Genomic DNA, 27,651 nt, shown 5'->3' with positions numbered 1-27,651 from the left:
CTCCTCCTGCCCTCCTGCCCTGTCGTGGGTCGTGGCTGCATCCAGATTCCTCTTGCTCCAGGGACCATCTTGGAGAAGAAATGGCTGCTATGACTCCTTCACCCCTGCAGGGCACAAATCTGAGAGTCTTCTCTTCTGGCTTGTTCTTATCATCAATTCTTGCCTGTGGAAGAAGCTGGAGGTTGGACTAGATGACCTTTCATGGTCCCTCCCAACCCAAACCACTCTGTGATTCTATGAGATATCCTTGTGAAATTACAAATCCTTGAGAAAAAAAACAAAACAGGGGCAGATAATTTGCAAGTTTTTCTTCCTCCCTGTAGCCCCCGTTTTAAAAATCAGACACAGCAACATTTTAGACAGGTTTGTGCATGTATTTGGTACAAACAGACAAAAATAGGTGCATTCTGTTTCATAGAGCTTACAGCAACCTGACAGAACTCGAGTCACAAAACAGAAATACTCTGGCTAATAAATACATCTGGGGATGAAAAATAAAAATCTAGACATAAAAATTTCCAATGTCTGCTAAAGAAAATGTACACTTATATACACACTGTAAACAATAATAATGCAACCCAACTGCAGGCCAGCTCAGGCTGACAGGGACCTTCTTTCCCCCTTAAATGTGACTCCTGAGAGTCTACAGGCATAAAAGCTGCTCTTCACCATCCCGCACGCTTGGTTTGTAGAAGCAGCAAGGTCTGATGATGCAAAGGTGACACAAAGGCAGAGCCATGAGGTGAGAGGTGCTGGATAACCAAGGTACGGGTGCTTTGGGAAATGGGCTCCTTGGTACATGTGGAGAACTGGGGCCACACCCTCAGGTGGTCGCACCCGTGCGGATCCTGAGCAGTCAGGGGGATCAGACCAAATTGACCTCCTGAGGTCTGAGCCCATTTCCCCAAACTTGGCAGAGCTTGGAGATTAAGGGAATCAGAGGGAAATGCACCATTTTAGACACTCAGGTCATGTTTCCCACAATATTGTCCTTCCTCCCCTGCCAGCAAGGGCAGCACCACCTGCTCTAAATGAAGCTCTAACAAACAGCCTCAGAATCCAGTCCTGGAGCTGCTTCCTCTGGTGCAAGGTGGGAAATGCAAGGGGGATCCAGGCTAAGGTGAGAAACAAGTATTTTGCCTGAATGCAGCTCGGAAGAGCTTGAGACTTCCCCACAGCACCTTCTAGGCTACCTCTCAGGGCCTGATCAAAAGCAGTAAGTAAATGAGCCAGAGCTTGGGCATTTCTGTGTGTGTGCAGGTGTGTGCTTAAATAGACTTTATCCTCCTTTTCTTCCCCACAGGTCTGCAAAGAATTGGGATGGTGAGGCATTAAACCTGCAGACTGACTTTTCTTTCCCTTCTGGATGCTTTCCAGGGGCTGAAGGCTGTAGATGCAAGTATTTCAAATATGGAAAAAAAAAAGGAAAGAATTCTATTTAAAAGGGAGAACTGTAAGTAAACATTTCAAGTCATTCTTGGGAATGAGCTTCTTGCCAGCAACTCCTAAAAGCGCCTGCAAAGTCTCCATTTCTAGGAGGATGTCTGCCATTTTGGAGAAGACTTTTATGGATATAACTGCAGCAAAGTGTGTGTACATCTGTATGGTCATGGATGCTCAAGTTACTATGTGCTGTGAGTGTCTGGCTGTGGAGAGGCACCTGATAAATCTGCTCCTGAGCACCAGAGAACATTTAATGGCAAATATCCACCTTTCTCCTTGATTAGACTTTGACTTCTTGATGAAATATATCTCAGCTCACCCTAAGCTGTGCCCCCAGATTGTCTACATTATGCAAAGCAGTGTCACCAGAACAGGGGCCAAAATTCAGATCTGGGTGGATTTACTCCCTCTGAGAATGGCAAGTGTGCACATGCATCCTGGAAGGGAAGGAGTCATGATTTCACCTTGACCTCCCAGGCATTTTTGCTCTTCAGTGACTGCCTTCTCCCTGATGCCATCTCTGTTACATCCCAGTGCCAGCAACGTGCTCTCCCACCAGAATCCCCAAAACACCCAGGAAACCAGTGGCAGCTGCAAAATGACTTTCTGTGTCACCCCATCATCACTGTAGGGTCTCACTTCCCTTGAAGGCCCAAGAAATGGGGGAAAAAACAGATGCATTTCCCCACAGAGGTTCCCATGAGCTAGCAGGCTCTTGCTTTGGTAGGGTTGAACCTCTCCAGCTGGTAGCCTCTTGCTGATTTTGCAGACACTTGTCACCTGCTAAAATACAGGCAGTAACGAGTCTGGGTTCAGTGTGAGTGCAATGGTGCCCACGTGCTTTGGTGGGATTTGCTGCTGGGAGGAAAACAGGTGGACAAAATCTGCAAGACTTTGTGCAGTAATTCATCCAGTTGGGAGTCTTGCATTGAGAAAAAAAGGGTGTTGAGATAGGCCCAACTGCAGATATCATGTCTCAGGGTGCACTGAGTAAAAAAATACAAGCAAGTCCAACTTTTCCTCTGTATTTCTTTTAAAGCAAATGGTCAGCAGAAAGAAAGGTGAAAATGTCTTTGCTGCATCTAAGAGCCTTTAATCTCCTTTGATAGTCACTCTTAAGAGGATGTGCTAGATGTGCTGGAGGCACATTCATGAAAGACTCTTGCTGGGTTTGGGGAACAGTGCTGATGTGGATGAGTTTCCACCCAGGACGTGTTCAGTGTCATGTCTCCATCCCTTGACTTCATGTTCCTGTCCTTTACTCACCTGGCTTGAGACACTGCACCTCATATCCAGACCTCACCTCCATTGCCTACATGTCTCCTAGCTCTGGCCACAGCTTAATCTAATGTCTCTCCATGGCTCGCTGCCTGTCTGAAAGTGAATAAAACCAGTGCCTGCAACACATGGTCAGGTGGAGTTTGGGCAACCACTTTTCTGAGTCACAAAGCACAGTTTGTGTGAGCCTGAGATAGCTCCAGCCTCCCTGTGGTCCTCAGAAGAAGCCCCTCCTGAGGGGAGCTCACACTCTGGGACTGTGAGTGAGAAGGACAAAACCCCCCTTATTCACATAGGTTTTCACCATGGTAGCAGGCATAGCCAAGGACAATTGTTGGTAGCCACCAAAGGCTGGCTGGTATGTGAGAAGCCACTTGGTAGAAGAGTCATGGGCATGATCCTGACTGGGGAGAAGATCCATTTACGTGAAGGAGCTCCAAGTGCCTGTCAGCATTACTTCAGCTTTGCCTCTATGGGTCCCAAACTCAGCCATCCCACCTTTCCTGAGCCATGGCACAGGTTGACTATGGACCTGAGCAAAGCCTTGGGATGCATCTTTATTCCATGTTGTTTGAGAGAGACAACAAGAAGAGCAAGAAGGGGACAGAAAAGCCTGGGGATGACCAAGACCAAAAGGAGGTCCTTTCTCTCTCTGTATCACAGAGAGATGTACTCTACAGGAAGGTGGGTTTCAAGTGTTCCACTGAAAAGTGAATTGAGAGATGGATGACAGGTTGGAACTAGAGAAGAGACACCTGCACACCCATTGACATCAGCATATCCATCTAGACTGCTCCTCTGGCCTAAAACCAGGTTATGTGGAAAGGGCAGAGCTGTGGTCACTGCAGACATGGTGCCTGAGAGCCAAAATCCCCCCACCCAGCTTGGAACACCACAGTCTGCTCAGTCTCCAAAGCCAAGGCCTTGGCTGGAGGTCCTGCCCAGCCCTGTAGACCTACAAGCTACTAACCCATTACCTAAAGGATCATCTGCCAGCTACTGCTTGTCAGTGTCCATTCTGGATGCTGCCTCTGGATGGACACATGATCACATCTACTAAGGCAGGGTTGGCATCTTTTGGGGTTTGAGCTTTCTGCTAGATTTTGTGATGGTGTTTTTAAGGCAAAGGAGACATCCTGGTTTCCCTTCACTGCACAGCTGCTTCCAACATCAGTGAGAACCATCTACTGGAGGGAACAGCTCTTGCCCTAAGGCCATATCCACCCCACATCTTCCCCTCCTGCTGAGGCTCATTAAAATGGAATATGCCACTGGCTCTTACTTGAGGAACCCATAATCCCAGAGAAGGGCTTGGCCTCTGCATGGGGGATACTTGGATAACCTTTGGGCAACTGCATTTTATACCTGATTGCTGCTTCCAGCCTGCCTGACAGACCCACAGATGGTGTCCCTTCACCTTTCTGCTAGATATTTCTAAAGAAACCACCCACAGCTGTCCCAGTGGCTTCAAATATCTGTCTCTCTCAGCCTGCAGCAGTCTGTTAAGTCATAGGTTTGGTAGTCAATGGTTTCCACGAAGTCATGAGGGATCCCAATGGAGACAGACTCCACCTCTGTTTTGTAGGTGGCTGTCACCCCTCCTTTGCTGGAACCACCCCGGATTTTGTTGGAAAGGCTGTTCATCTTCTCCTTCAGCTGGGTGGATGCTGGTTTCTGGAAAGGACTGAGCATTTTCCAGCCCTTGAAGCTGAGCGTTCGCCTCTTGTTGGCTCTCTCCTGGGAGGAGGGGTGAAATATGAAGGAGCTGTTCAGGGTGTTAATCCTGGGCCTCAGGTCTGCCTCGGAGTCTTGCACTGAGCTGTTCATGGAGGCCCCTCGCCAGTGGTGGTCGTAGACGCGCCAGATGGGCCTTCTTCTCCGGTGGCATTGGCATTTGAGCAGCCTGATGAAAGCTCTCTTGAACTCTTTGCTGGAGCAGGGGTAGATGATGGGGTTCACGCAGCTGTTGAAGTATCCCAGCCAGAAGATGATCTTGAAGACCATTTCGGAGGGCTTCAGAGATGGGAAGAAAGAACCTTGGGAGAGATTAAGAGAAATACGATTAGAGGAAGTGGGAGGGTTAGGGGGAGGGTGGCAAGGGGGGTGGTCAACCCAGTCTAGAAGACACGAGACCTGCAGAAAGGGCTGGAGGTGTGAATCTGCTATTGTCCTTGTCTAGCAATGCCATTGCCACCAGAGTGAAGATCTGGCCACTGCAGGACAGCAAGGCACTGACCCTCAAGTGATAATGATGGATAATACCATGACTTTGCACTTACTGCAAAAGGGCTCCTGGCAATGGACCCAGCACCTTCAAATGCAGCTGTGAACCACCATGGCAAGCCCACACAGCTTGAAGAGAGGCTGTTAATTGTTGCAGCAGGCACATGAGCTTGAGGGTTATATGTGGAGTGGTGGATTTTTCTCACCATTCTTTCCTGACCACCACTGAGCTAACCCCCTAGTCCAGCATGCACTATGACTTGAACAGGATTCGCTCCAGAGGATGGGCTGAAAGTCCTCCTGCAGGACTCAACAGGCCTATGGCCAAACTGGTTTCCCTCACTGTGGGTTGAGCCACCCTGCTCTGAACTGATGCAGGATGTTTGCACTCAAGAAGTATCTTCCACATCTGGGGGCTGGGGCCAAATAACAGGAGCTGAAGGCATAATTTTGGGGAACAGGTTCAGTGATCCCCAAGTTTCCTTGCTCCAAGTTTCTACCTGCTACTTGAAAACTCTTTTGTCCACCCTAACCTCTATTTATGATTTTGTGCTGGAAGTTCTTGGTGTTTTCCTCAGTGAAAAAGCCAGAGTATTTATTTTTCTTGCAGCCAGAAGATGTCAGTGTTGCTCTCACATGGTCCCATCGCAGCGTTCCCCGCCCAGATCTGAAATATCCTTCTGACTCAGCCTTAATTTCTTTTAATTTTAGCTCTGGATGACAAATCGTGCCATCATGTGACCCAGTGTTAATTTGTATTTTAGTAAATAACATTAGCTCTGGATATTATAATTATTTTCCCTGTGCTCAAAATCCTGATGTCAAAACAGGTGCCAGAAGCCAGAAAATTGGGACTGACACTGCATGAAAACTCCCCAAGCTGTTGGCTGGAGGAAAACCACCCTCCAGAAAACCCAGCACACTGGTTCCAGCAAAGATTTCTTCCTCCTGTCCCTGAAAAAGTGCAGGAATTACAGCCAGACTCAGCAACAGGTTCGTGGGCTGCTTGACGTGGGTGACTAAAGCCAGAGCTCAGCATTTTCTGGTGGTTTCTGGTGGCAGGGAAAGCACAGACACAGCTCAAACTGAAGGGCAGCCCAGGTGGCAGTCAGAGTACAGGAGGTGGCTTTGAACATGCCCAGGAAGCAGGACTGGTCCCTCAGTTCTGGAAAGACCTGGGACCTTCATGGAGGTAACAGCATTTGCAGGTGGATGAGCAGCCAGTGGTGGTGCAGGCTCAGGGGTTCACAGAGGCAATGACCCCACCTTGGCTGTTTTGATGGACTTGATGATCTTCAAGGTATTTTCCCAGCAAAACCATTCTATGATTGAAGGGTGAGCTGTATAGGTTGGTACTAGGCTTCTTGAAACACCCAGTTTGAAACACCACCCCTAAGTGTTTACAGAATCACAGAATATTAGGGGTTGGAAGGGACCTCCGAAGATCATCAAGTCCAACCCCCCCTGCCAGAGCAGGAATAAAAAAACACTAGGTCAGATCACTCAGAAAGGCATCCAGACAGGTCTTGAAAGTCTCCAGAGAAGGAGACTCCACAACCTCTCTGGGCAGCCTGTCCCAGGGCTCTGTCACCCTCACAGGAAAGTTGTTCTTCCTCATGTTGAGGTGGAACTTCCCGTGCTCCAGTTTGACTCCATTGCCCCTTGTCCTATCACAGGGCACAAGTGACAAGAGCTTGTCCCTGCCTTCTTGATGCCCTCATGTATTTATAGACATGAATTAGATCCCCCCTCAGTCTTCCCCTCTCTAGACTGAAAAGCCCCAGGTCTCTCAGCCTTACCTCGTAGTTTAGCCCGGTACTTCTTAACATCTCAGTGGTGCTGAGGTCAATCCCTCTTTGCATTGCATGTAGCATCTCCTGCCTTCTCTGCTTGACCGCAGCTTTGAGCCTTCCCCTTTTCTCCCACTGCACCCCACCCACCACCCTGGACCTGCAGGCACCATCCGATGCTTTGGGCAAGGTGGATCAGTGGTGGGTTTCCAAGCCCAGCATTAATTCCCCTCCTCTCAGGTTTAACAATATTGGATGTGTCTGTTTTCCAACCCAGGTTCTGAGCCCTAAGAGTTGCCTCAACTTGACCTTGCCATATCTCAACGTGAGCATTTGGGTCTAACGCAGCTCATTAAGCATCTAATCCTGCTCATACTACTGCTGGGGAGAGGTTCCATGCCTCAGTTTCCCCACTGGAGAGTGGGGCTAATTACCCTGTTGGCATCACCCCTGTGTTCTCAGAGCTGCAGATTCAGGCAGCATTTTTTGAATGTTAAGAGAGAGGAAAAGAAAACAAAAAGCGGGGGTAACAAAGCAAACAAAAGAAGGGTCTCTTTAGAAATGAGACCAGCAATTACTGCTCGAGCCAGGCTACTTCAGAGACTGGTGCTTGCTCTAGTAGCCTGATGGTTCCTGAAATAATCATTTCTGTGTAGTGTTCAGTGGTTCATTGCACTGTGCAGTTTCTGTACCGCGTGTTTTGTCATTGGCATCCAGATTAAAAAAAAGACAAATTGAAAAGGAACAAAAAGAAAAAAAAAATGTCAAAGGAAAGAATTCCCAGAGTTTCAACTTTGGCCGATTTTCACCCTCTAGAACCTTGTGTACATCTGAAGACAAGGGCCTCACTACCATCCTCATTACCATGCTACTAACTGTGCCCCTTGGAAGAGACGTGTCCTGAGTGCATCCACGGTTTCTTCATTTGATCACCCTGGGATGAAGAGAACAAGACAAGGAATCTCCAGAACAGGTCCTTGGCTTGTAACTTCAGATGCTGGAGCATCAGGTTCTCTTGATAAGCACTGGGAGGCTGCATGTAAAGAAGAGCTGTGGGGGTTTTTTAGGGATTGATTTAATAAAACAGAAGAAATAAGCTCTTGTTTTCATGCACACGATATGCAACAATATTTTGGAAGAGGAAAGGCTTTGGGACTGGGCTTTGCAACAGTTACTAAATAGGACCATTGATGTTAAGATGTGTGGAAGATAGTACATGAGTAATGGAGATCTGAGGAAACACAGCTGGATTCTTCCAGGGTCCAGAAATAGAAAATGAGAGTGAAACATCAGGCACAGCATCAGAGAGTGATGTGCCAGCACTTTAGCCTGATGTGTCAGTCTAAGAGCACTTTTGGATGAGCTGGCCCCAAAGCATCAAAACCAGAACAAGGGCAATAGCAAAGAACAAGAAACCCAAACATTGTAGGACTTGTGTCACAGTGCAAGTTTGTGAAACCTGGTCTCGTTTCAAAGAAGAGCTGTTGCTACTCACTCCAAATCAGCCCTCTGGACATCTCTCTTGGGCAGCCAGCTCAACACTTCGTGGCAAAGCTTGGTGCAGTTTCCATCCACAGGGTGGTCTTGGTGTGGTGAGCAGTGCAGTGTGTGTGCTGGGGTCCAACAACCTCTGCCATGCTGGAGCATCTGAGACTCCAGGGTCCTCACAGGGAGAGGACATTAGAGACGTGACTTGCCCTGCTTGAACAGGACTTCTGCATTTGGGGGTAGGAAGCTCAGCAGGGAAGTCTCCACCCAACCTAACCAAATCCACTTGTGAAACACAGAGACAGTCTGTGCAATAGTGACAGACCCCTGAGGTGTCCATCTTCCACCCTGACAGCCTACTCAGTGATGCTCTCTCTCCTGGGGGGGTGGAGGATCCTGGTTGTATCTCAGTGTAGGATGATCCCATGCAGGGTGGGATGCAGCTGCCTTGTGGAGAAGACCCTCTGTTCACCTATGGAGATCCTGCTGAAGACTTTGTCTTCTCTTAATAGATCTAAATTTTATAGTAATATTGCTGGGGGGCTTGAAAGTCTGTTTGGAGCCTTAGTGCCTTTTGTCATTTTATAGAATGTCCTTCCACATCTCGCAGAGTCTAAATCCTAATGATAGAGCTGAGTCTGAGCAAGGACTGCAGGTCCTGTTGTAACCCTAGATAATTATCTTCAGGATCATTCAGAAATTAAGAAAGCTGCAAATGAGCTCAGGCAACACCTGCCCCCACCATGCTAAGTGACCAAAGTTGCAGACTGAACATGGTCTGAAGATTGAATTTCATTTTTGTGGTGGTGCCAAAGCCAATCAGATGTGTGTTCTGAAGTGAAAGCAAATGAGCAATTCATCTGGTGTCCTTACAGTGCAGAGAACCACAGAATCCCAGACTGGTTTGGATTGAAAGGGACATTTTAAGATCATCTAATTCCAATCCCCCTGCATGGGAAGGGACACCTCCCACCAGCCCAGGTTGCTCCAAGCCCCATCCAACCTGCCCTTCAACACTGCCAGGGATGGGGCAGCCACAGCTTCTCTGGGCAACCTGGGCCAGTTACACATTTTTCCTCTCCTCATGTCACCCTGCTCATATGTGGGAAAAAATCCCAGCAAGCTGCAAATCTCTGAAGCCATGGGTATGGTCCCCAAAGCTGTGGTACCCTGGGTTGGCTGGCTAGTGGGTGCAATCTCCCCTCCTCACATCCAAACACATACCCTGTTTTTTTTTTTTAGGCTGGTTGTGTGAGCAGAATCTGCTGATCTGTCCTTGCCTGCACTTCTCCACCCTGCCCTCCCCATGACTCACTTGAAGGTGATATCACTGGGTTGTTTGGAGAGTTGCTGGTCCCAGTCTGCAGCACTTCAAAAAATGAAGCAAAACAAGAAAAGAAAAGAAAAAAAAAAAGACAAATGCACAAAGGAAAATGGACCCAGTCCAATCTAAATTCTGGCTCTGGCTCCCAGGACGGAGCCAGAATCTGGGAGCAGGCTTGTTTTCTGCTGCAGTTGGCAGGGACATCTTTGTTTTAAAAGGTTCCTGCTTTACAGCATGACCTGAATAGTCCATGGCACTAAAGTGCTGCAGATGTGACAGCAGGTGAGAAAAACACAGTGACAAAGTCATGCCCCAGTGCTGTCACACCATGAATGGGAGATGCAGGGACCAGCAGGATGGTTCACACCCACCAGGAGCCTGGCTGCTGCTTGGTGTGGGCTTGGCATGGAGAATGGTCCTAGACAAAAACAGCTCATGGAGAGCTGGACCTTGCAGGTGTTGGTGGAATGGCATGGAGAAGGTCAATAGGGAGCTCTTATTGACTGTCTTTTCCACTACGAGCAGGTGATGGAGACTGATTGGTGGCAGGTTAAAAGCAGAGGAGAGGAGACAGATCTTCTCACAGCATGTTGCTCAGCTGTGGGTGTCCCTGCAGCAGGAGGCTGTGGATGCTAACAAATGATTGGCCAAACTAGTGGAAGAGAAAAGCTCTCCCAAGGTGCAAACCACTCTGCAATTGAGTTAGGAAGCTCCAGAAATTCATATATAGGATCAGGCCCGTGGTGGGGACACGTGTCATGTCACCCAAACTTCTCCTGAATGTGACCTCAGAAGTTATGAGGGGTCTGAGGACTCACTCAGGATGTGTCAGAGCAGCAAGAGAATTGCAGCTGATATAGGAAAACCCCTGATGCTGGAGGCACCATAGCTGCTGAAGCTCACTGTGGGCTTTCCTGGCCACTGAAAGAGTCAGTCTCTTCCTTCTTTCTGGCTCTCACAAACTAGATTAACTAAATCTGGTCCAAAGCAACCATGAGTTGCCACTTTCTGTCATGTCTCAGCTTGCATTCCTCCTTGCCATCTTCTTCCTGGGTCCCCATGACGGGCAACCTCCCTGATGCAGCTGCCAAGCTATGGAAGAAAGGGCTGGATACCAACAAGGCTTTCTGCCTATGTGTGGGACTGGGAGTCTCAGCTTCTGACCAGTCTTTCCCACCCTTCACCTCTACCTGCTGCTGCTGACCACCTCTACTGGGCACCTCGAGGTGTTTCAGGATCCCCAGAGGGTTAACACCTTGCAGCTGGTGGCGTGTCTTGGAGTGATGGGGAGTTCACTGCCCTCCTAGGACAGCTCCAAGGGATGCTTGACGCAGGGAGGAGGACAGCATGTCCACAGTGCCTCTGGTGTTTTCCCTGGAGGACGATGGCGCTGGGATATCAAATGGAATTCCTCAGGCCTGTGAGCCTTCCAGCTGACTCCACAAACAGTGTCACAGATAAGCGACGGGTTCCGTCACGCCAACAAAACCCCCACCAAGCTCCCTGTGGGCCTCCCTGCACACAGGCATGGCTGCTGGCTCCAGCTCCTGCACCCTGATCCAACCAGGAAGAAGCATCATGGAATGATGGGATTGTCAGAGTTGGAAGGGACCTCTAGGCATCATCTGGTCCAACTCCCCTGCTGAAGCAGGGAGAAGGCAGTGCTTTCCCTGCCTGCTACAGAATCACACAGTCATGGTTGGAAAAGACCTTTAAGATGATCAAGTCCAACCATCAGCCTGTTTCTACTGAGTCCACCACTAAACCATGTCCCTCAGCACCACAGCTACACGGCTTTTAAACACCTCCAGGGATGGTGATTCAACCACCTCCTGGACAGCCTGTTGCAGTGTTTAATAACCCTTTCAGTGAAGAATTTTCTTCCAATATTTGGTCTAAACCTCCCCTGACACAACTTGAGGCCATTCCCTCTTGTTCTGTTGCTTGTTCCTTGGGAGAAGAGACCAACACCTCCTTTCAGGCAGCCGTAGAGAGTGAGAAGGTCTCCCCTCAGCCTCCTTTCCTCCAGGCTAAACAACCCTCATCTTAAGACTTGTTCTCCAGACCCTGACCTTCTCAGCAGTGTTCCGTTGTCCCAAGATGTTGGTTGGAGAGGCCATTCTGGAGAACCCCTGGCAATGCCAAAGCCCATGGTGAAGTGTGTGGGATCCTCATGGGGAGGGAGGGCAGCCTGTGGGTGGTTTAGTCTGGGCATGTTGGGGAGGTTGGAAAGGCAGGAGAGGCCAGCCTGGGAGGGGATTAAGGCTTGGGAAACCACCAACACTCTAAAGAAAGATCTAAAATTTGGGGACTGAGTGTGGTTTGCCTGTCAGCAGGAGAAGGATAATGTAGCAGAGTCTTCTGATAATTTACTGGTCTAACTCACAGTGCCCAGATCTTCACCCTAATCTCTAGGCAATATGGTCCTAGTGATATCTCTAAAGCTTTCCTCTAAATTGCAGCATATCAGTAGGACTTTGGCTGAAATTGTCCTTCATCCCCCTCAGAGCTCACCCTGGAGCTTTTCTCGAAGCAATTCCACCAATTTGAACCACTAATGACCAAAGTCATTGCCATGAGGATGCTTCCAAGGCACCAAATATCCTGAAAATTGTGGGTACCTTCTGTGAGTCACCTGATTTAATTTAGGTATCTGGGCAAGTCCTCCTCCTCCTCCTCCTCTTACAGTCAGTGGTTTAGTCAGTAGACTCTGTGGGGAGCAGGCAATGTTATGTCTCATCCTAAAGCATGAACCCCTACTGGGTATGTGGATAATAAAAGGTCACTGACTCCTGGCTCATGGGCATCCACACCATGGGCATCAAATGTTACTTCTGATGGATTTCACCCTTAATGTCATTGGCATCTGGTGGTCTTCTCTCTTGAGAGGGTCTCAAAAACCTGCCATGGATCAGTACCTCTCCTGTGCACTGTAGGACTTTCTTCACTGAAAGAATTTCACCAGGGAACCCTCCCATGGTGGTGAAGGGTGGCAAGACCCAGACAGGTACCTCTGCAGTTACCTAATAGCTAATGAGTAATCTCAAGTCCTGGATAGTGCACAGTGCTAAATTGCTTAGCATGGTCCAGCTAGAATTTTCCACATTTGCTCTGGGAAACAGTTCACTCCAGAAGCAATTCCCAAAAGGCCATATAGATTTGACTATACAGTCCCCTAACATTGTCCCAGCAGGCTCTGTACCCTTAATTACCACCATATGCCCTCATGCCACATCACAGGGCATGCAATGCAACTCATCTGCTTCAGGCTGAAGTTCCACTCTGGTGGGCTGCCATCCAACACCCCCTGCTCTTCCAGACATCCACTACCCCCCAAGAGAGTAACTACACCATAGGACCACTGGGGCACTGCATGGGGCCCATGAAAGCCTTTGGTCCAGGTGCTACAAAGTACTTAGCCTGCTCTAGCCTGCTCTACAGCCCTTGTCTTTGGGGTTTGTGACCATAATCTGGCACTTTTTTTCCCCCCCCTTCTATGTATTTATTTTTTATCAGCATAGAAGACCTTTAGTTGTTAGCTTAGTTCCTGAGAAAGCTGCAGCTAAACTTGTGACTTGCTAGATACCACTGGGAACATGCTTCTGTGATACTATGGACAGGCAAGGGGGGGCCAAAGAAGGTTCAATATGCCAAGTTTCTTGGGAGGACACTGACCCTTCATCTGGGGACACGCAGCAGCAAATCTCCAGAAAGTCATCACATTAATTGCCTTCTCCTTCCAAGGACCCAGATGTCCCATGCTAGCACCATGCACAAAGTTTCATTGCCCTGAACTAAAGAGGTGGCTTTCCATCTTTCATCAGGGGTCTAGGAAGAAGAAAGTCATGCTCAAGATGATAAAGGAATAATTAATTTATCCCTAGGGATTGTGACCTGCCACGGCACAGAGGCTGATCTAAAGATGTTTAGAGCCCTGGGTCTATAGAAAGACCAAGAAGGGATTCCCTTGTTTTCCAACTCTGCAGCCCTGTGGCATGATGATAAAATGATCCTTTTAAAATATATATGTCAGCAGGATGAGGGTTGAGAGTTTTTCCCTGTTTCTTGATTTTTACCAGGAGCTTTGTGGCCCCTACTGGGGCAGGACCAGACAGAATAAAGGGAGAGAAATTTTGAAACCCCACCTGGGCTTGGATACTGCAAAACAAGTTTAATCTATCAAAAAAGCTTTTAAAATTATTAAGGCAATGCTTGCATGAGGGAATGAAGAGCAGGACCAAGTAACTCCTTTGCACATTGTGGAAGGCACTGTAGGTCCATCAGCTTTCTCATGCCTTTGATGAAGCCAGGACTTGGGCTCTGTCTGAGAACTGCTGCTGACCAATAATCCTGGGCCACCTGATGAGCTCATCATCATGAATTCTCTCCTTGCTCAAAGGGCATGGCTGGTTCAGTGTTGAAAGGGGACTGCACAGAGGGCCTGGTAGCCCCAAGCTTGGTATTAGACATTGTCTTCTCCATGCCCTCAAGCCAAACTGTCCATGAACTCACCTCAACATTGCCCTGCCCAGGATCAACCTTGCTGCTTGGTTCATCCTCAAAGGAGAAGGGCTGGGGCAGCAGACTCAGGGCCACAAACAGTGCTGAACACAGCATGATCAGCAGGCTTTGAAAATGAGTTACAAAATTAAAAAGAAGACCAAGGTGTGGGCTTTTTTTCACCTGGCTTCTAGGACAGGCTCCCTTAAAGGTAATATCTTTGCAGTGTTTCTCATGCTTGGGAAAAATATCCGTGTATCCAACTGCCTGTTCCTTAACAGGTCACAGCTAACAGCCTGACTCCAGCCCTGAAGGGGACTTTAAAACAAATCTTAAAATCATGAGACTCAGCAAAGGGACATAAATAAAATCAGGAAAAAAAAAAAAAATCTGGAAGTTTGGCCAATCTGGTAAATCCGAAGGGAGATATGAGGAAGGTTCTTATTTGCCAGATGTAAATGAAGGCATAAAAATAATATGTCTCATGAGAGAAGGAAAAAGTCAGGGCAACTGAGCTGCTTGTCAAGAGCTCTTGTCTTGCTGTCTAAGCAGGAAGAAGGCTGGAATCCACGTGATGGTGTTGGAGTGAGCAGGGCAGAGACCACACTGAGAATTTTGCCTGGATGGTTGAAAGGAGGAAACGCACTTGGGGAGGCCTTTGAAAAGAAAATTTCCATCTGGCTCAGGATCTGAATGAACACAATGGCCTTGTGGGGTTGCTAGGCTCTCTCCAGGGCAGTGCAAAACTCGGCATGTCATTCAAGAGAGGAGCACTCCTGTGGGGCACTGTTCTGCAAAGGCAGGAGTATCCTGAGCATGGAGGTCTTGCTCCATCTGAACCTCAGAGCCTCCTCTCTGTATGGTGGCACCTCGGGCACACGTCTGGGTAACATAGCCAGTACAACCAGACATCAGGGAAGGGAAGTAGTTATAGACAGGGAAGGGAAGCATTTTACATGCGACTTCTGAGATCCCACCTGGAGTACTGTGTCCAGTTGTGGAGCCCTCAACAGAAGAAGGACATGGAGCTCATGGAGAAAGTCGAGAGGAGGGACGCAAAGATGCTCAGAGGGCTGGAGCAGCTCTGCTCTGGAGACAGGCTGAGAGAGTTGGGGTGTTCAGCCTGGAGAAGAGAAGGCTCCAGGAAGACCTTAAAGCACCTTCCAGGAAAGCTGGGGAGGGGCTTGGGACAAGGGCAGGGAGTGAATGAAGGGGTAATGGTTTCAAACTGGGAGAGGGGAGATTTAGATTAGACATTAGGAGGAAATTATTTGCAGTCAGGGTGGTGAGATCCTGGCCCAGGTTGCCCAGAGAAGCTGTGGCTGCCCCATCCCTGGAAGTGTTGAAGGGCAGGTTGGATGGGGCTTGGAGCAACTTGGTCTGGTGGGAGGTGTCTCTGCCCATGCAGGGGGGTTGGATCTAGATGATCTTGAAAGTCTCTTCCAACTCAAACCATCCTATGATTCTATGACAAGCTGACCAGCTGCCATCTGCAGCAGAAATAAATCATAACTAGAAGGTCTTATGGGCAAAAATCCAACCACAGGCATAGGTTACAAATGATAAGGGTTGGTGCTGTTTATTCAAGTCCTGTGTGAACTTACCAGTAGCTTGAACTGTGTAAGTTCTTGGCATCAACTAACTTTGTCCTTAACTGCTGGGTTGCATAATGCTCTCTTTTGGTGGACCATAGCTCTTTGCAGTAGGAGGCTACTTCCTCAGCTTCCTGATGCTTGCATTGCTGTCTCCCTGGTTGCTTAAACATAGGAGGCTAGAGCCATTTTAGAAACCCCTAGTGTATCTTGGTCTACTGCTGATGTTTCAAAAGGGTCTCTAAATTGTCTCATATCAGCCAGGTCTGTGCAGGAGCCTGAGAGATGCTGGGGTGGTTCAGATGACACTAGAGACTGGAGTTTAGGCTTTTAATCTAGCACAAATCTAGCTCAACAAAGTGAAGCTCATGTGAATGGTGACAAAAAGGACTCTGGGCTTTGACCCACCCATCTCCCACGTAAACCTGTGCTGTGCCAAGTCCGTGTCAGCACCACAAAGGCCTTCAATCCAGCACTTTCATGCACAAAGCATCAAGGGAGATTGGCTCCTATTCACTCTTTGCTTTGGAGTCGTGTGGCAGCTGGTTTGGGGGTGCAGCAGGTCACCTCCACCACAAGCAAAATTCTTTCTCTCCTCACTCCATGACATGAAGAATTGCCTCAACTCATCCCTTTTTAGGAGACAGAAGCAGAAGGCACCCAGCAACAGAGAACATGACTGCCATTGGTGTCTTCTGCTGGTTTCTATTCCCTTCATGATAGGCTGCAGGATTAGTCAGGAAAGTAAATTCTCACATGGGATTTCTCAGGAGTGGAGGCAAAATTCATCATGGGATTGGTTAGGAATATGGCCTTCACATTGCTGTCTGTCCAAAGCTCCAAACCCCCTGTAAAAGGAGGTGGGTGGGTTATGGGAGAATTGCTACTTCTTTGAGGTCCCAACCAGCAGAGAACTTATTTAAATGTACATTGAACTAAGAATAATCCCCAATAACCAAGGAGGAGAGGTGTCAGAAAGGACTCTGGAAGGTTAGTGGAAGATTCACCACAGTGATTTACTTGAGGGCATGGTGGTTTTTTTCTGGGTTGATGTTTGGACGCAGTGATCTAAGAGGTCTTTTCCAACCATGATTCTACATGATTCTGTGATTCTGTATAGTGATGAGAGAAGCAATGATGAACTTCCCAGCAGGGTGGGGTAGTTGGTGGAGGCACTGCTGTCACTTAGCCCTATGGTAACTCCTTTGACACATGTATTTGATGGAATGTCCTCTAAGCTTTTGGGTTTTTTTTGCAAGAAGATAGCAAAAATGTTTCTTCAGCCCTCGCCATGAAGAGCTCTCTGGTTCTGTATCTATAAACAGTGAATGGACATAGCACAAAGCTTTAGACCAGTGGTTCTCCAACTTTTCCCTACCAAAACCTGTTAATCCTCGTAATTTTTTGCAAAGTTCTCTTATGCTCTGGTTTTCCATGAACTGTTTGCAAACCTTCATGACCACCAAGATCTGGAGACCACAGGTTGGGAATTGCTGTTCTAAACTACTGGTTCTTGCACGTTTTGGCAGGCACACTTAATGGTGAGCACTCCAACTGGCTTCTTCTGTGCAATTCCTTTTAATAGCTTCCTTAAAAGTCCCTTTGCAAGTCGCTGCTGCACCTCTGTGGCTCCTGCAGACAGAATCTAAAAGGCTTCCAAGATAAAACGTCCCTCCCTATCAAGCTGTCTCCTCCACTCTGGTCAGAAACATTGAGGACGTGTATTTTTTTCCAACTAAAGAGCAAACTTGGGAAAACCTTTAGAAAAGGAGTGGAGGGGAATGATTCTCAAGCAAGTCATCTGAGTCTTGGAAAAACCACTGCATTTGCTGGGTCGAACCCAAGACTACTCCTTGTTTTTCCAACTCAGAGGTTCTTTTCTCTGCACTTGGTTTTCTAAGAATGTGAACTCACCCGCCCTGTCCTGTTTACGAGCTCGTAAATATGTAGATCAGATTTGGCTGCGGGGTAGGTCTTGGAAGGGCTGAATCCTGCTGGGAACACATGGCATTTCTGTACAGAGAGGCCAGATCCGAGCGGCACAAAGGAAAAAGGCAATTTCTCATTGGGCCCAACCCGGGAAAAAATCCCCCCCTCTGATCGAAAGGCGAGAGTCCTGACTTCTCATTTACGACACTGGGTGAGCAGGACTCACCTTGGATAGGTGAGCATTACTAGCACCCAAACACAGAGAAGACTTGATGATCTTAAAGGTCGTTCCCAACCAAAATGATGATTCTGTGATCTTCCAGTGGAAGATTTCCTGAAGCTGATTGGTGGCCATGCTGGTCGCTCCAGGCCTGGAGAACTTGCCAGTGGCGGGACGCCAACGTTTGGCAAAGGCGCTATCAAGGGGAGGTGTGGGAGCTTCCTCAGGGTGTTTCCACCCCACCAGTCCTAAGGACATTCTGTTTGTATCAGAACTGGGCAGACAGCACGTCACCAGCCTTGGAGCTTGGCACAGCAGCACGCCCAGCCTGTGTCCCCCTCCTGGCGTCACCGGCTGTGAGGGATGCGGAGCAGCATCCTCTAGAGAGCCCCGGCCGCTGTGACGTTGTGGAGGAAAGGGTGGAGAAGAAAGGCTGGGGGAGGTTGATATTTTCAGCTCTGATGAAAAACTGGGACCGGCTTTGCAGGCTCCAGAGGGGTTATACAAGACCAGCCAGCCAACTTCTTGTTTCTTTTCAGGCTTGGAGGGGAAAATCCAATGCCTGCCTTGTTTCCGCACCCAGCTCCAAGGCACAGCCCTTCTGGTGGTAACTTGTATGGAAAAACCTGCAGTTTCTCATTTCTTTCTTTCTTTCTTTCTGTATTGGGTTTTTTTTTCGGCTGTTTGTTTGCTTTTTTGTTTTGGTTTTGGAATTTTTTGTTTGGTTTTGTTTGGGGTTTTTTGTTGGTTTTTGTTTTGGGTTTGTTTGTTTGTTTGTTTTTCAATCAGAAGGGAACCTTAAAAAGAATTAATTATATTTCCTTCTTCTCCCCCAACCTGGAACTACTCAGGGGACACAGGAAGGCATTGCTGTGTCTCTCCCCAGCCCTGAAAGCCAGCTCTCAGCTGATACCAAGCTTTAAAAACCTTGCACTTCAAAAAGAGACATTTCCCCCCCCTCTCAGAAAACAATGGGTCAGTGTAACAGGGCTCCAAAAATACAACAGGAATGGTGAGATAACCACATCCTCATCACTCCTGACAGTTCCTGAAGCCATTAACTGGAAGAGATAAGGTCTCCTGTTTAATATCACATCAGTTGTCTGCAAAGGATTGCTCTTACTTGATCCTTTCCCCTTCTCCATGGGGAAGGTCATGTCATCCGTCTGGTGTGACCGGCTGCACGTTTCTAATCTGGTTACTCCACAGTGATGCTCTTCAGCCATATCTCTGCTGATACAGTGAACAGGGACAGGATAAGGAGCCAGATTTTGACTGCAGGGCACCCAGGCTGTGAGCAGGGCTCTTGGCATGGCTGTAGGCAGGACACGGTGCAGTGGGCAGCAGAACCTGCAGATCCCTTCTTGGGAGGGTTTAGCTGAGGCAGTGCCAGGCACATGGCTGACAACTTGACCCTGATCCCTCTTATTTGCTGTCATTTATGTAATGGGGAGACCACACGTTGTTCTTGGTGCTGCACAAACACAGAGTGATGGGAAAAAACAGCCCTGAAGGGGCTGATTGCTCCCTAATGCTGAGCAGGGCTGTCCTGCACGCCCACAGCACACACAGGGTTGGTACTCCAGGATTTGTGACCCACAGCAACAATTCAGGCAGTGTGGATGGGAGGGACTGAATGGTCTGTGCCATATTAGGACAGGGAACTGCTTGAAAGAGCCCAGCACAGAGCCACAAAGATGATGAAGGGAGTGAAACATCTCCCTGATGAGGAAAGGCTGAGGGAGCTGGGTCTCTTAAGCTTGGAGAAGAGGAGAATGAGGGGTGACCTCATCAGTGTTTACAAATATGTAAAGGGTGAGTGTCAGGAGAACAGAGCCAGGCTTTGTTCAGTGATGTCCAGTGACAGGACAAGGAGCAATAGGTGCAAACTGGAACATAGGAGATTCCACGTAAACATCAGGAAGAACTTCTTTCCTGTGAGAGTGACAGAGCCCTGGGACAGGCTGCCCAGAGAGGCTGCGGAGTCTCCTTCACTGGAGACATTCCAAACCCGCCTGGACACGTTCCTGTGTGATGTGCTCTGGGTGACCCTGCTCTGGCAGGGGGGTTGGACTAGATGGTCTTTCCAGGTCCCTTCCAACCCCTAAGATTCTGTGATTCTGTGATATTAGGAGAGGACAGAGCTTGGGAGGTCTGGACTAGAGCAGTGCCCAGCAGATCATGATGTAACCATGCACAGGTGTGTCAGTAGAAAAGGGTGAAAGACCCAGAAAACCCAGACTACTAATATTTTTTGTTACCTGAGCAATCCACCTGGAATACCAGGGCTGAGTAGAAAGTAAAATGACACAAGAGACTTCCTGGTTGTCTTAGCCACAGAACTGAGCCCACGACAAGCATGAAGACAATGCTGGGAAGGACCAAGAAAGGCAGCAGCAAACCAACCATCGTGTTATGGACATTTTGCTTAAGCTTCATAGCTCCATTAGTCAAATAGAGTTTTAAGGAGACATTTCAGGAGAGAGAATGAAAGAAAGTTGCTGTGTTGCCCAGTTTAAATGTCTGCACAGGGCAGTGGGGTCTCTGCTGTGAAGAGATGAGTGTCTCAAAGTGCCTCATTATGGTGATGAAGCTCATTCACACTGACGTGCCTCCTGCTCCATTGCTGCCCTCTCTCTATTTCTTTTTAAATCTTTGGTTCTGAAGGGAAAGGATGGAAATTTGTATTCAGCTTTCATGGCAATTTGAGTACCTCCCATGAGATACCTGTCTGCCTCTCTCTCGCTTTATTGTTAGATAAACAAACCTTTTTGCCTTCACTCACTGCTTAGAAGTAATAGATGTGGGATCTAAGCTGCATTTCCTGTCTTAATGTGGCTTTGACTCCGAATTAACTTTTGGATATGCTGATCTTACATATTCACTTCTTGTTCCAGGGAAGAGACCCTACGTGGACTTTCCAGTCCTCAGGAAAGTTGCTGCTTTTGTGGACAGCCCCAGTCAAGACTGGTGTCATCACAGGTAATTATTATTTCCTCTTCTTCCACCATCACCATCTAGTTTCTGACTTGCTACTTTCCTCTTAAGAAGCTTCGGTGGGTCTTCATGTCAAGGCAAGAAAAAAAAAACATGCCATGTAAAACTTTCTTGGCTTGTGCAATTCCAGCAGCAGGGTTGTCTAAACGTGGGGAGTCTTGGGGGTCCAACAAAGGAGTCTCTTCCCTACAATGCAGGTCACCTACAAATTACCTCCAGATATTCAAAATGCTAAAAAGAGCAATTTCTCTGGCAACTGAAGCCATCTGTCTCAGACAACACCAGAAACATGTTTCTATCCTCTTGTTTGTACCTAGACAAAAATATCTTGTAACACTTGATGAAGCTGAGCCATGTGAGCGTCCCTGATATAAATGTCATTGTGCTGATTTTAAAGGCAGCTACACGGGGAACTCTCCTTAATCTCATGGATATTAAGCATGACAATATCTCCTGAACATGAGGCTTCCCAGTATCAACCCTGGTATTGCATACATCAGCAATGCTGCCAGTTCTGGATCAGTATTCGTGGGAACATTTTGGTGAAATGGTTCTTCAGGGGAATCAGAGAATCATAGAATCATTTAGGCTGCAAAAGACCCTTGAGATTATCAAGTCCAGCCTTTAACCCAACATTGCCAAGGCCACCACTAAACCAAGTTTCTCAGCACCACAACTACAAGGCTTTTAAATACCTCCAGGGACATCTTTCCTCCCAGGAAGAGCTGATGACTTGCTCTTAGAGCTACCTCCCTCACAGAAAGGCTGTCAAGGCTGTTGGCAAAAAAGACATGTGTGATCCACATAGAATTAACATTTCACAGAGCGTTAGTAATAATAACACGAGCTCAGATCATAAAAAAGCCAACAACAGGAACAGATGAACCAGATCGTGAAAGACTGAAAAATGGAGATTGCTCATATGGAAAATCATGTCCCATTTTGGTGCTCACAGTGCAGAAAAGAAGCCAAGGAGACAGAAAATGCTCTGAGGAGCTCTACAAAATAATGCAAAGTCTGGAAAACTTGACTTAGAGCATGAGATTAAAGGATCTGTATCTCTTGGCATTATCTAAGAGAAATTGAAGTGACTTGCTCATGCAATGCAGTGGAATATAGGGGAAGCTGTTTCTGATAGCAAATCTATCTTTAATTTAGTCAAGAATGGTAGAAAAATTTAATGGCTTGACATTATAGCTAGAGAAATTTACCCTGGAAAGAAAGCAGTCATTTTTAACAGCAAGGATATAAAACAACCAGAAAAATCATAACTAGAGATAGGGGTTCTCCATTATTTGCAGTCCTGAGTTAATGCTGTGTATCTTTCTAAAGAGAAAACTCTTTTTGAGTAATGAAGGAGTTGAAGAAATTATTAAATGAGGTGCTTAGGGTTGCAGTCATCTGTAAATCACAGCAGGCAGGCAGAGTGGCCCCTTCTTGCCTTGCAAACGAGGATCAGGAAACTATTCCAAAATGTGGTAGGTCCTGAATAGAGAAGAGTTGTAAAAAATCATGTCACAGAGGGTCTGCAGACACGATGAGTGCAAACACTGTTTGGGAAGCAGTTGATCTGTTCCAGAAACTGTTTTAATTGGGAATAGCAGTGGACTTTTATTCCTCACTGCAAGATCTTTCCCTGGCTTTGACACACATATGCTGTGATGTCTACATCTCCATGCATTTGCTCTCAATTAGAGGGACTGACAATGAGTCAAGCATTTGTGTCAAGGGGTTTAATTGAGTATAATGGAGGTTTTGATGGTTGAGGATCATGTCAACATTTAATTAATTACAATGAGCTACAATGTTGGTAATTGAGACCAGTTAGTCTCTCCGCACGCTCACATCCAGAGCTAATATCCTTTGGTGTGTTAGTATTTACCCAGAGCAAACAAAGCTGGGGAGAAATAAGCACCACAGAGTGTTTCTTGTGTCCTTCCTCTCCAAGCAAGCTGCTGCCTCTTGCTGACACCGATGGCAAGGTCTGCATGGACCTGTGGTTGCCATGAGCAGGGACCTGAGCCAGCTTTGGACAGTTGTTCAGGTCTCAGCAGCATTAAAGTTCATTTTTTTTGTGCTACTGAAGAGATCCTTGTGTGGTGTGTCAGTATGGCTTTGTAGCACTGGGGACGGATGGTGGAAGCAGCCTGGAGGGTCCTTGTGCTGTTTGGTGCCTGACCACCTGCCCTGCCTTGTTTTTGGGGGGCTGACAGCCCACCTAGGAGTGGTGCTAAGGACCCCAGGGGAGCTGGAAGAGCAGATGTATTGATGTAAAGCTCCATGGAAGAGAGCTTTGCTAACAACACCCCTTTCTCCTGTGAGCTTTCCTCTCTCAGTCCAGCAGAAAACATATAATCCAGATCAAGAGAAGGAAAAATCCTCAACCGACCAGAATGGCTCATTAAAACAAGATATCTCCCTTCTCCTTCCTACACCTTTCTCTGTGGAGATTGTCCTAAGGCCCCCATCAAAATATTCCCTGTTCCCTGTCAGGACAAGCAAATGGTCTCTACCCATGACTCTCTCCTGTGCCTTCCTCTCTGTGCTTGTGTCTCACAGGGACAGGTGCCAGACGACACAGGCTCATTCCTGGCCATGCCCAAAACCAAAGGCAAATCAAACCCAAGGTGGCCCTGCCTACAAGCACGTGGCCAGCTCTGCTGGTGGCACAGTGGTGCTGGAGTCCTGCACAGCACCAGTCCTGGGACTCAGGAGGCTTTGAGCTCCAACACTCCCATCACCCTGCATTGCTTCTCCTCTTGGTGGTGAGTAGGTGACTGCCTTGTTTCTCCACTCCCTCTAGCTGATTCTTCCCCATAAGGTGTTTCCAGCTTATTTCCTTGGCTTTCTGCCAAGGTTTCCACCTTATTTCCTTGGTTCTCCTGCTCAGTGCTGGCTACCTGTAGCTTTTTCTTTTGTCACATCCCTGACACCCATTAGAAGTGAGGGAGACATCTGCTAAGAACCTCAGAAATTGAGAAATTGAGCCAGAATCCAGCCTGACTCCTCAAGGTAAGCCACAGGGACAAAAGCAAGTGATGGGATGGCATCCCAACTGCTGTCCTGTTTTCCCAGGAATATATTTGTTTCCCTCAAAGAGGATGTCTCAGACCCATGAAGGTAGGTCAGGGAGGAAGCAAACAAGCTGTCCTCCAATGTCTCTCAGGGTGAGTGCATTTGTCCCTTGCATTTGTGACTACATAGATCCACACAAAAGGAGGTTGTTACTGTGACATTTTTCATCTTAGCTGAGTCCACTGACTCCAAGTGTCAAACACCTTGTAAGAGATACAGACTTTCCCATAAAAGATCTCAAATCCCATGACAGTAGAACAGAGCATCTGGAATTTTATTTTCTCCTCTGCAGCTGTCTTTACTAATCACCACCTTGGTTCTGTACTTGAGAGGTTCCTTTACCTCCTGCTGGCCCAGAGAAGATGGGGCTGCTCTCCTCACTTGGGTTGAATGTCACCTGAACCTCTCGTTGAAAATGTACAGGGAAATCCTTGACAGATGGTACTTTCAAAACCTAACTGCTCTTCTGGGCCACATGGGGCAGCCAGAGCTTTGCAAAATGAAATTAATATTAAGAAAAGAATAAAACAGTTTCTCTGATGAGTTGGACAGGATGCTTCTTAAGTTATAGAAGAGACAGCTGAACACCTGGATGTGAATGCGGAAGCGCAGTGGCTGGGACCTGGGGTTGTTATGTCCCTGGGAAGCATGTCAGCATGAGAGAAGAGGATGGATCTTTGTCAGTAAATATCTTGAAAGGCACTGCAGGCCAACACAGAACCACTGCAGGCCATGAAGATGCTCAGAGGGCTGGAGCACCTCATCTGTGAAGACAAGCTGAGAGCGCTGGGGATGTTCAGCCTGGAGAAGAGAAGACTCCAGGGAGACCTTAGAGCACCTTCCAGTGCCTGAAGGGGCTCCAGGAAAGCTGGGGAGGGGCTTGGGACAAGGGCAGGAGGGAGAGTGGTTTTAACTGGAAGAGGGGAGATTTATGTTAGATATTCGGAATAAATTCTTTGCTGTGAGGGTGGTGAGACCCTAGCCCAGGTTGCCCAGAGAAGCTGGGCCTGGCAGTGTTGAAGGGCAGGTTGGATGGGGCTTGGAGCAACCTGGTCTGATGGGAGGTGTCCCTGCCCATGCAGCGGGGTTGGGACTAAATGATCTTGAAGGTCCCTTCCAACTCAAACCAGTCTGGGATTCTATGATTCTATGAAGCACATTTTCCTGGGTGCTAGATCTCCAGCTGGAACTGCTGCAATGCTGGACTTGTCCCAGATGCCTGGAAAGGGGGGAGCATGAGGCTTTGAAAAATCACACCTGTGCCTCAACATTCTTCCTCTCTAGCAGTCAGCTCTCTAAGTCTGCCCAGCACTTCCCTCTCACTGCTGTGCTCCATTTTTGGGAGGAGCAAACTGTTACGCTGAGGATCCAGTGGCAGGTTTAAGAAGCTTTGCACAGTTACCCCAGAGCCTGGCCTGGCCTTGTGCCTCCAGTGCCTGCCAAGAAGTCACTGTTGATGAGAGCCTCAACAAATATCCTTTATTCCAAGTGTACCTTGGATGCTGAGCTCTGTGTTGGGCTGAGCCCGATGACACACGGAGTGACCTCCTGGCACTTGCCTCAAGAGGAGAAGAGGTAAATCCCCTGATCCCAGCTCTTCCAACACTGTATATACCAATGGATGTACCTCCCAGTGAGGCATCAGGCCATGTAGTATCATTGGAATACTCTGGTCTTTTCAGGATATGCCCCTGACTTCCAGAGTATGTGACCCAAGGGAGCAGGGAGTGGGGCAGGAATTGCTGTTTGCAGCCAGAAAACTCCTTTGCTATTAAAAAAAAAATTGCTTTTCTAACTGAACCAAGCTCTGACTTAAAATCTCGATGTGTGTGTGTGTTTGTGTGTGTGTTGGGGTGTGTGCATGAAGAAAAAGGTGTCTGGGCTGCAAGTCCTGTGTATGGGGCCTGAAATACAGAGAGTATATGAAGCTTAGCCCTTCTGCTTTCAACCTTGGGTATCTGGAGGCAAGATCTTCCTTAGCACCCCTGAGCATGTTTATGTTCTCCCATTGCACTTGGAAGGCCCGAATCACTTCACAGATGAATTTTTATGTGAAATTAGGGCTTATTTGGTTCCAAAACTGCATACAACCACATGCTTGCTTAATGTCTAATGTCTTTTCAGGTGTTGTTTTTTTTTTACTGTCCTCCAAGCTTGAAAGTTCAGATGAGCTCATCTGTGCTTGTCCTGGTCTGGTAACCTCTTTAATACCTCTTAGAAGTAACTACAAAACATCAATACACTGCCATTACTAATAGCATTAAGCCCATGTCTGAGCAGAAGAGAAGGAGCTCCTTGCCAGGCTTGGAGCTGAGCCTGGACTGATCCTGGATCCAAGCAAACCCCCTTTAGATGTGCTGACAGGTCTCTGAGCACAACATCTTGTTTCAGATGCTACATTGATGCAGGAATAGATAAACAGGACTGACCTGAAGTGCATCAGTAGTAGAACTAGAAGTAGTAGAACAGCAAAGAACATTAGGTTGCAGAAAGTGAGTTAGAGGCTCCCATGGACCTCCATAAATCCCTTGGAAGAGAAAAGATCAGCTTGTAAGAGGCATTTCAAGCTGTTATGTTGCTCAGGTTGCTTCTGAAAAAGTACAGCCCACAAAGCTTTGTTGTTCCTCCAAACTCCTTCTCCTATGAAGCTCTCTCACAAACCTGAACAGCAGCTCAGAGCAACCACAAGTTCCATTGCAGGCTCCCTGAGCAGTAGGAAGGTTGTCCCACTAGGGCAGTCAGATTGTCCCCCCAGCTCTTGTTTGCAGGGGAGTCCTAGGATAAAGAAAGCCAGTTACAAGAGACTGGGGCAATGGAGCTACTGGAAAAGAGGGAGCAAGCTTTGCAGAGGCTGAAGTTGTTAATCAGGAGTTGGATTTAGGGTCAGTTTATGTCCCACAGTTTTCACTTGAGCTGCTGTTGGGTGGTGGAGCTTTTCCTTAGTGATAACCCACACAAAATAGACTCGTGGAGATACAGATGTATCTGTGTATGTGTGTGTACATATATATATGTATAATTATATACAGATATTGCTGCCTGGACTACATGGAGCAGCAAAGGCAGACCTGCAGACTGGAACCAGTTTCACAGCCCCAGGGCAACCAGAAACTCCCATGTCATGGGAATACTCTCCTACATAATCATTATATAGGTCAGATCCTTTTTCTCTGACCTGAGGTCCAGGGAGGGACCAGATAATCTCTGAAGACAATTTCCAGCCCAAATCATTTATATTTCTACAAAGCCAGTGGAACAAATCCTCATTATTTTAATGGGACAAGATGGAATTGTTAAGGCTCAGTTTTTGCAGAGTGTGTGAATCCATGCCCAGGAGCAGAGCTATCTGAAAATCCAGATGATTGGTTTGTGGGAAAGTTCAGTATTTGATATTGGTTCTCTTTCAATAAACAGAAAGCAATAAAAAAAAAATAATGAAAATTTCCAATGAACTATAAACTAAAAAAAAAAAAAAGGTTACTAAGAACTTCCAGCACACACTGTTATCTAAAAGGGATGCATTTGTGGGAACCTGACAACTACCAGCTGACATGGAAACACGTGTTAATCCATGGAGACACCCATGCCAATGGTCAACCACCACTAGATGGGTCTCCACTGTGGGCAGTCTCTCCCTCTCCTTCTTCTCAAGCCTTCCCTGTCACAGGGTACAGAAGGTGCAAGATCCTGGGCCAGTTACATTCCTTGGGCTTTCCCTGGGCTGAGCAACGTGGGAGATCAGGAAATGGAAGTCCTGCAGTCCGTGGAATTCATGAATGTGGGAATCTGGAG

At 47.5% G+C, this 27,651-nt stretch overlaps 1 protein-coding gene across 1 annotated transcript in view; it reads right to left on the bottom strand.

Annotated features, from left to right (window-relative positions):
* Positions 1–353: 353 nt before the first annotated feature.
* Positions 354–27,651, bottom strand: part of ADRA1D (adrenoceptor alpha 1D) — a 50,256-nt gene continuing 22,958 nt past the window's right edge. The window contains exon 2 of the mRNA XM_051617350.1: positions 354–4,757. Coding sequence (XP_051473310.1) covers positions 4,189–4,757 — 569 coding nt within the window. The 3' untranslated portion in view covers positions 354–4,188. The remainder of the gene's footprint in view (positions 4,758–27,651) is intronic.

Source organism: Apus apus, chromosome 4 (assembly GCF_020740795.1).
Source record: "Apus apus isolate bApuApu2 chromosome 4, bApuApu2.pri.cur, whole genome shotgun sequence".
Classification (NCBI taxonomy): domain Eukaryota; kingdom Metazoa; phylum Chordata; class Aves; order Apodiformes; family Apodidae; genus Apus; species Apus apus.
Note: the sequence above shows the minus strand (reverse complement) of the source record. Positions and strands in the feature narration are given on the sequence as shown.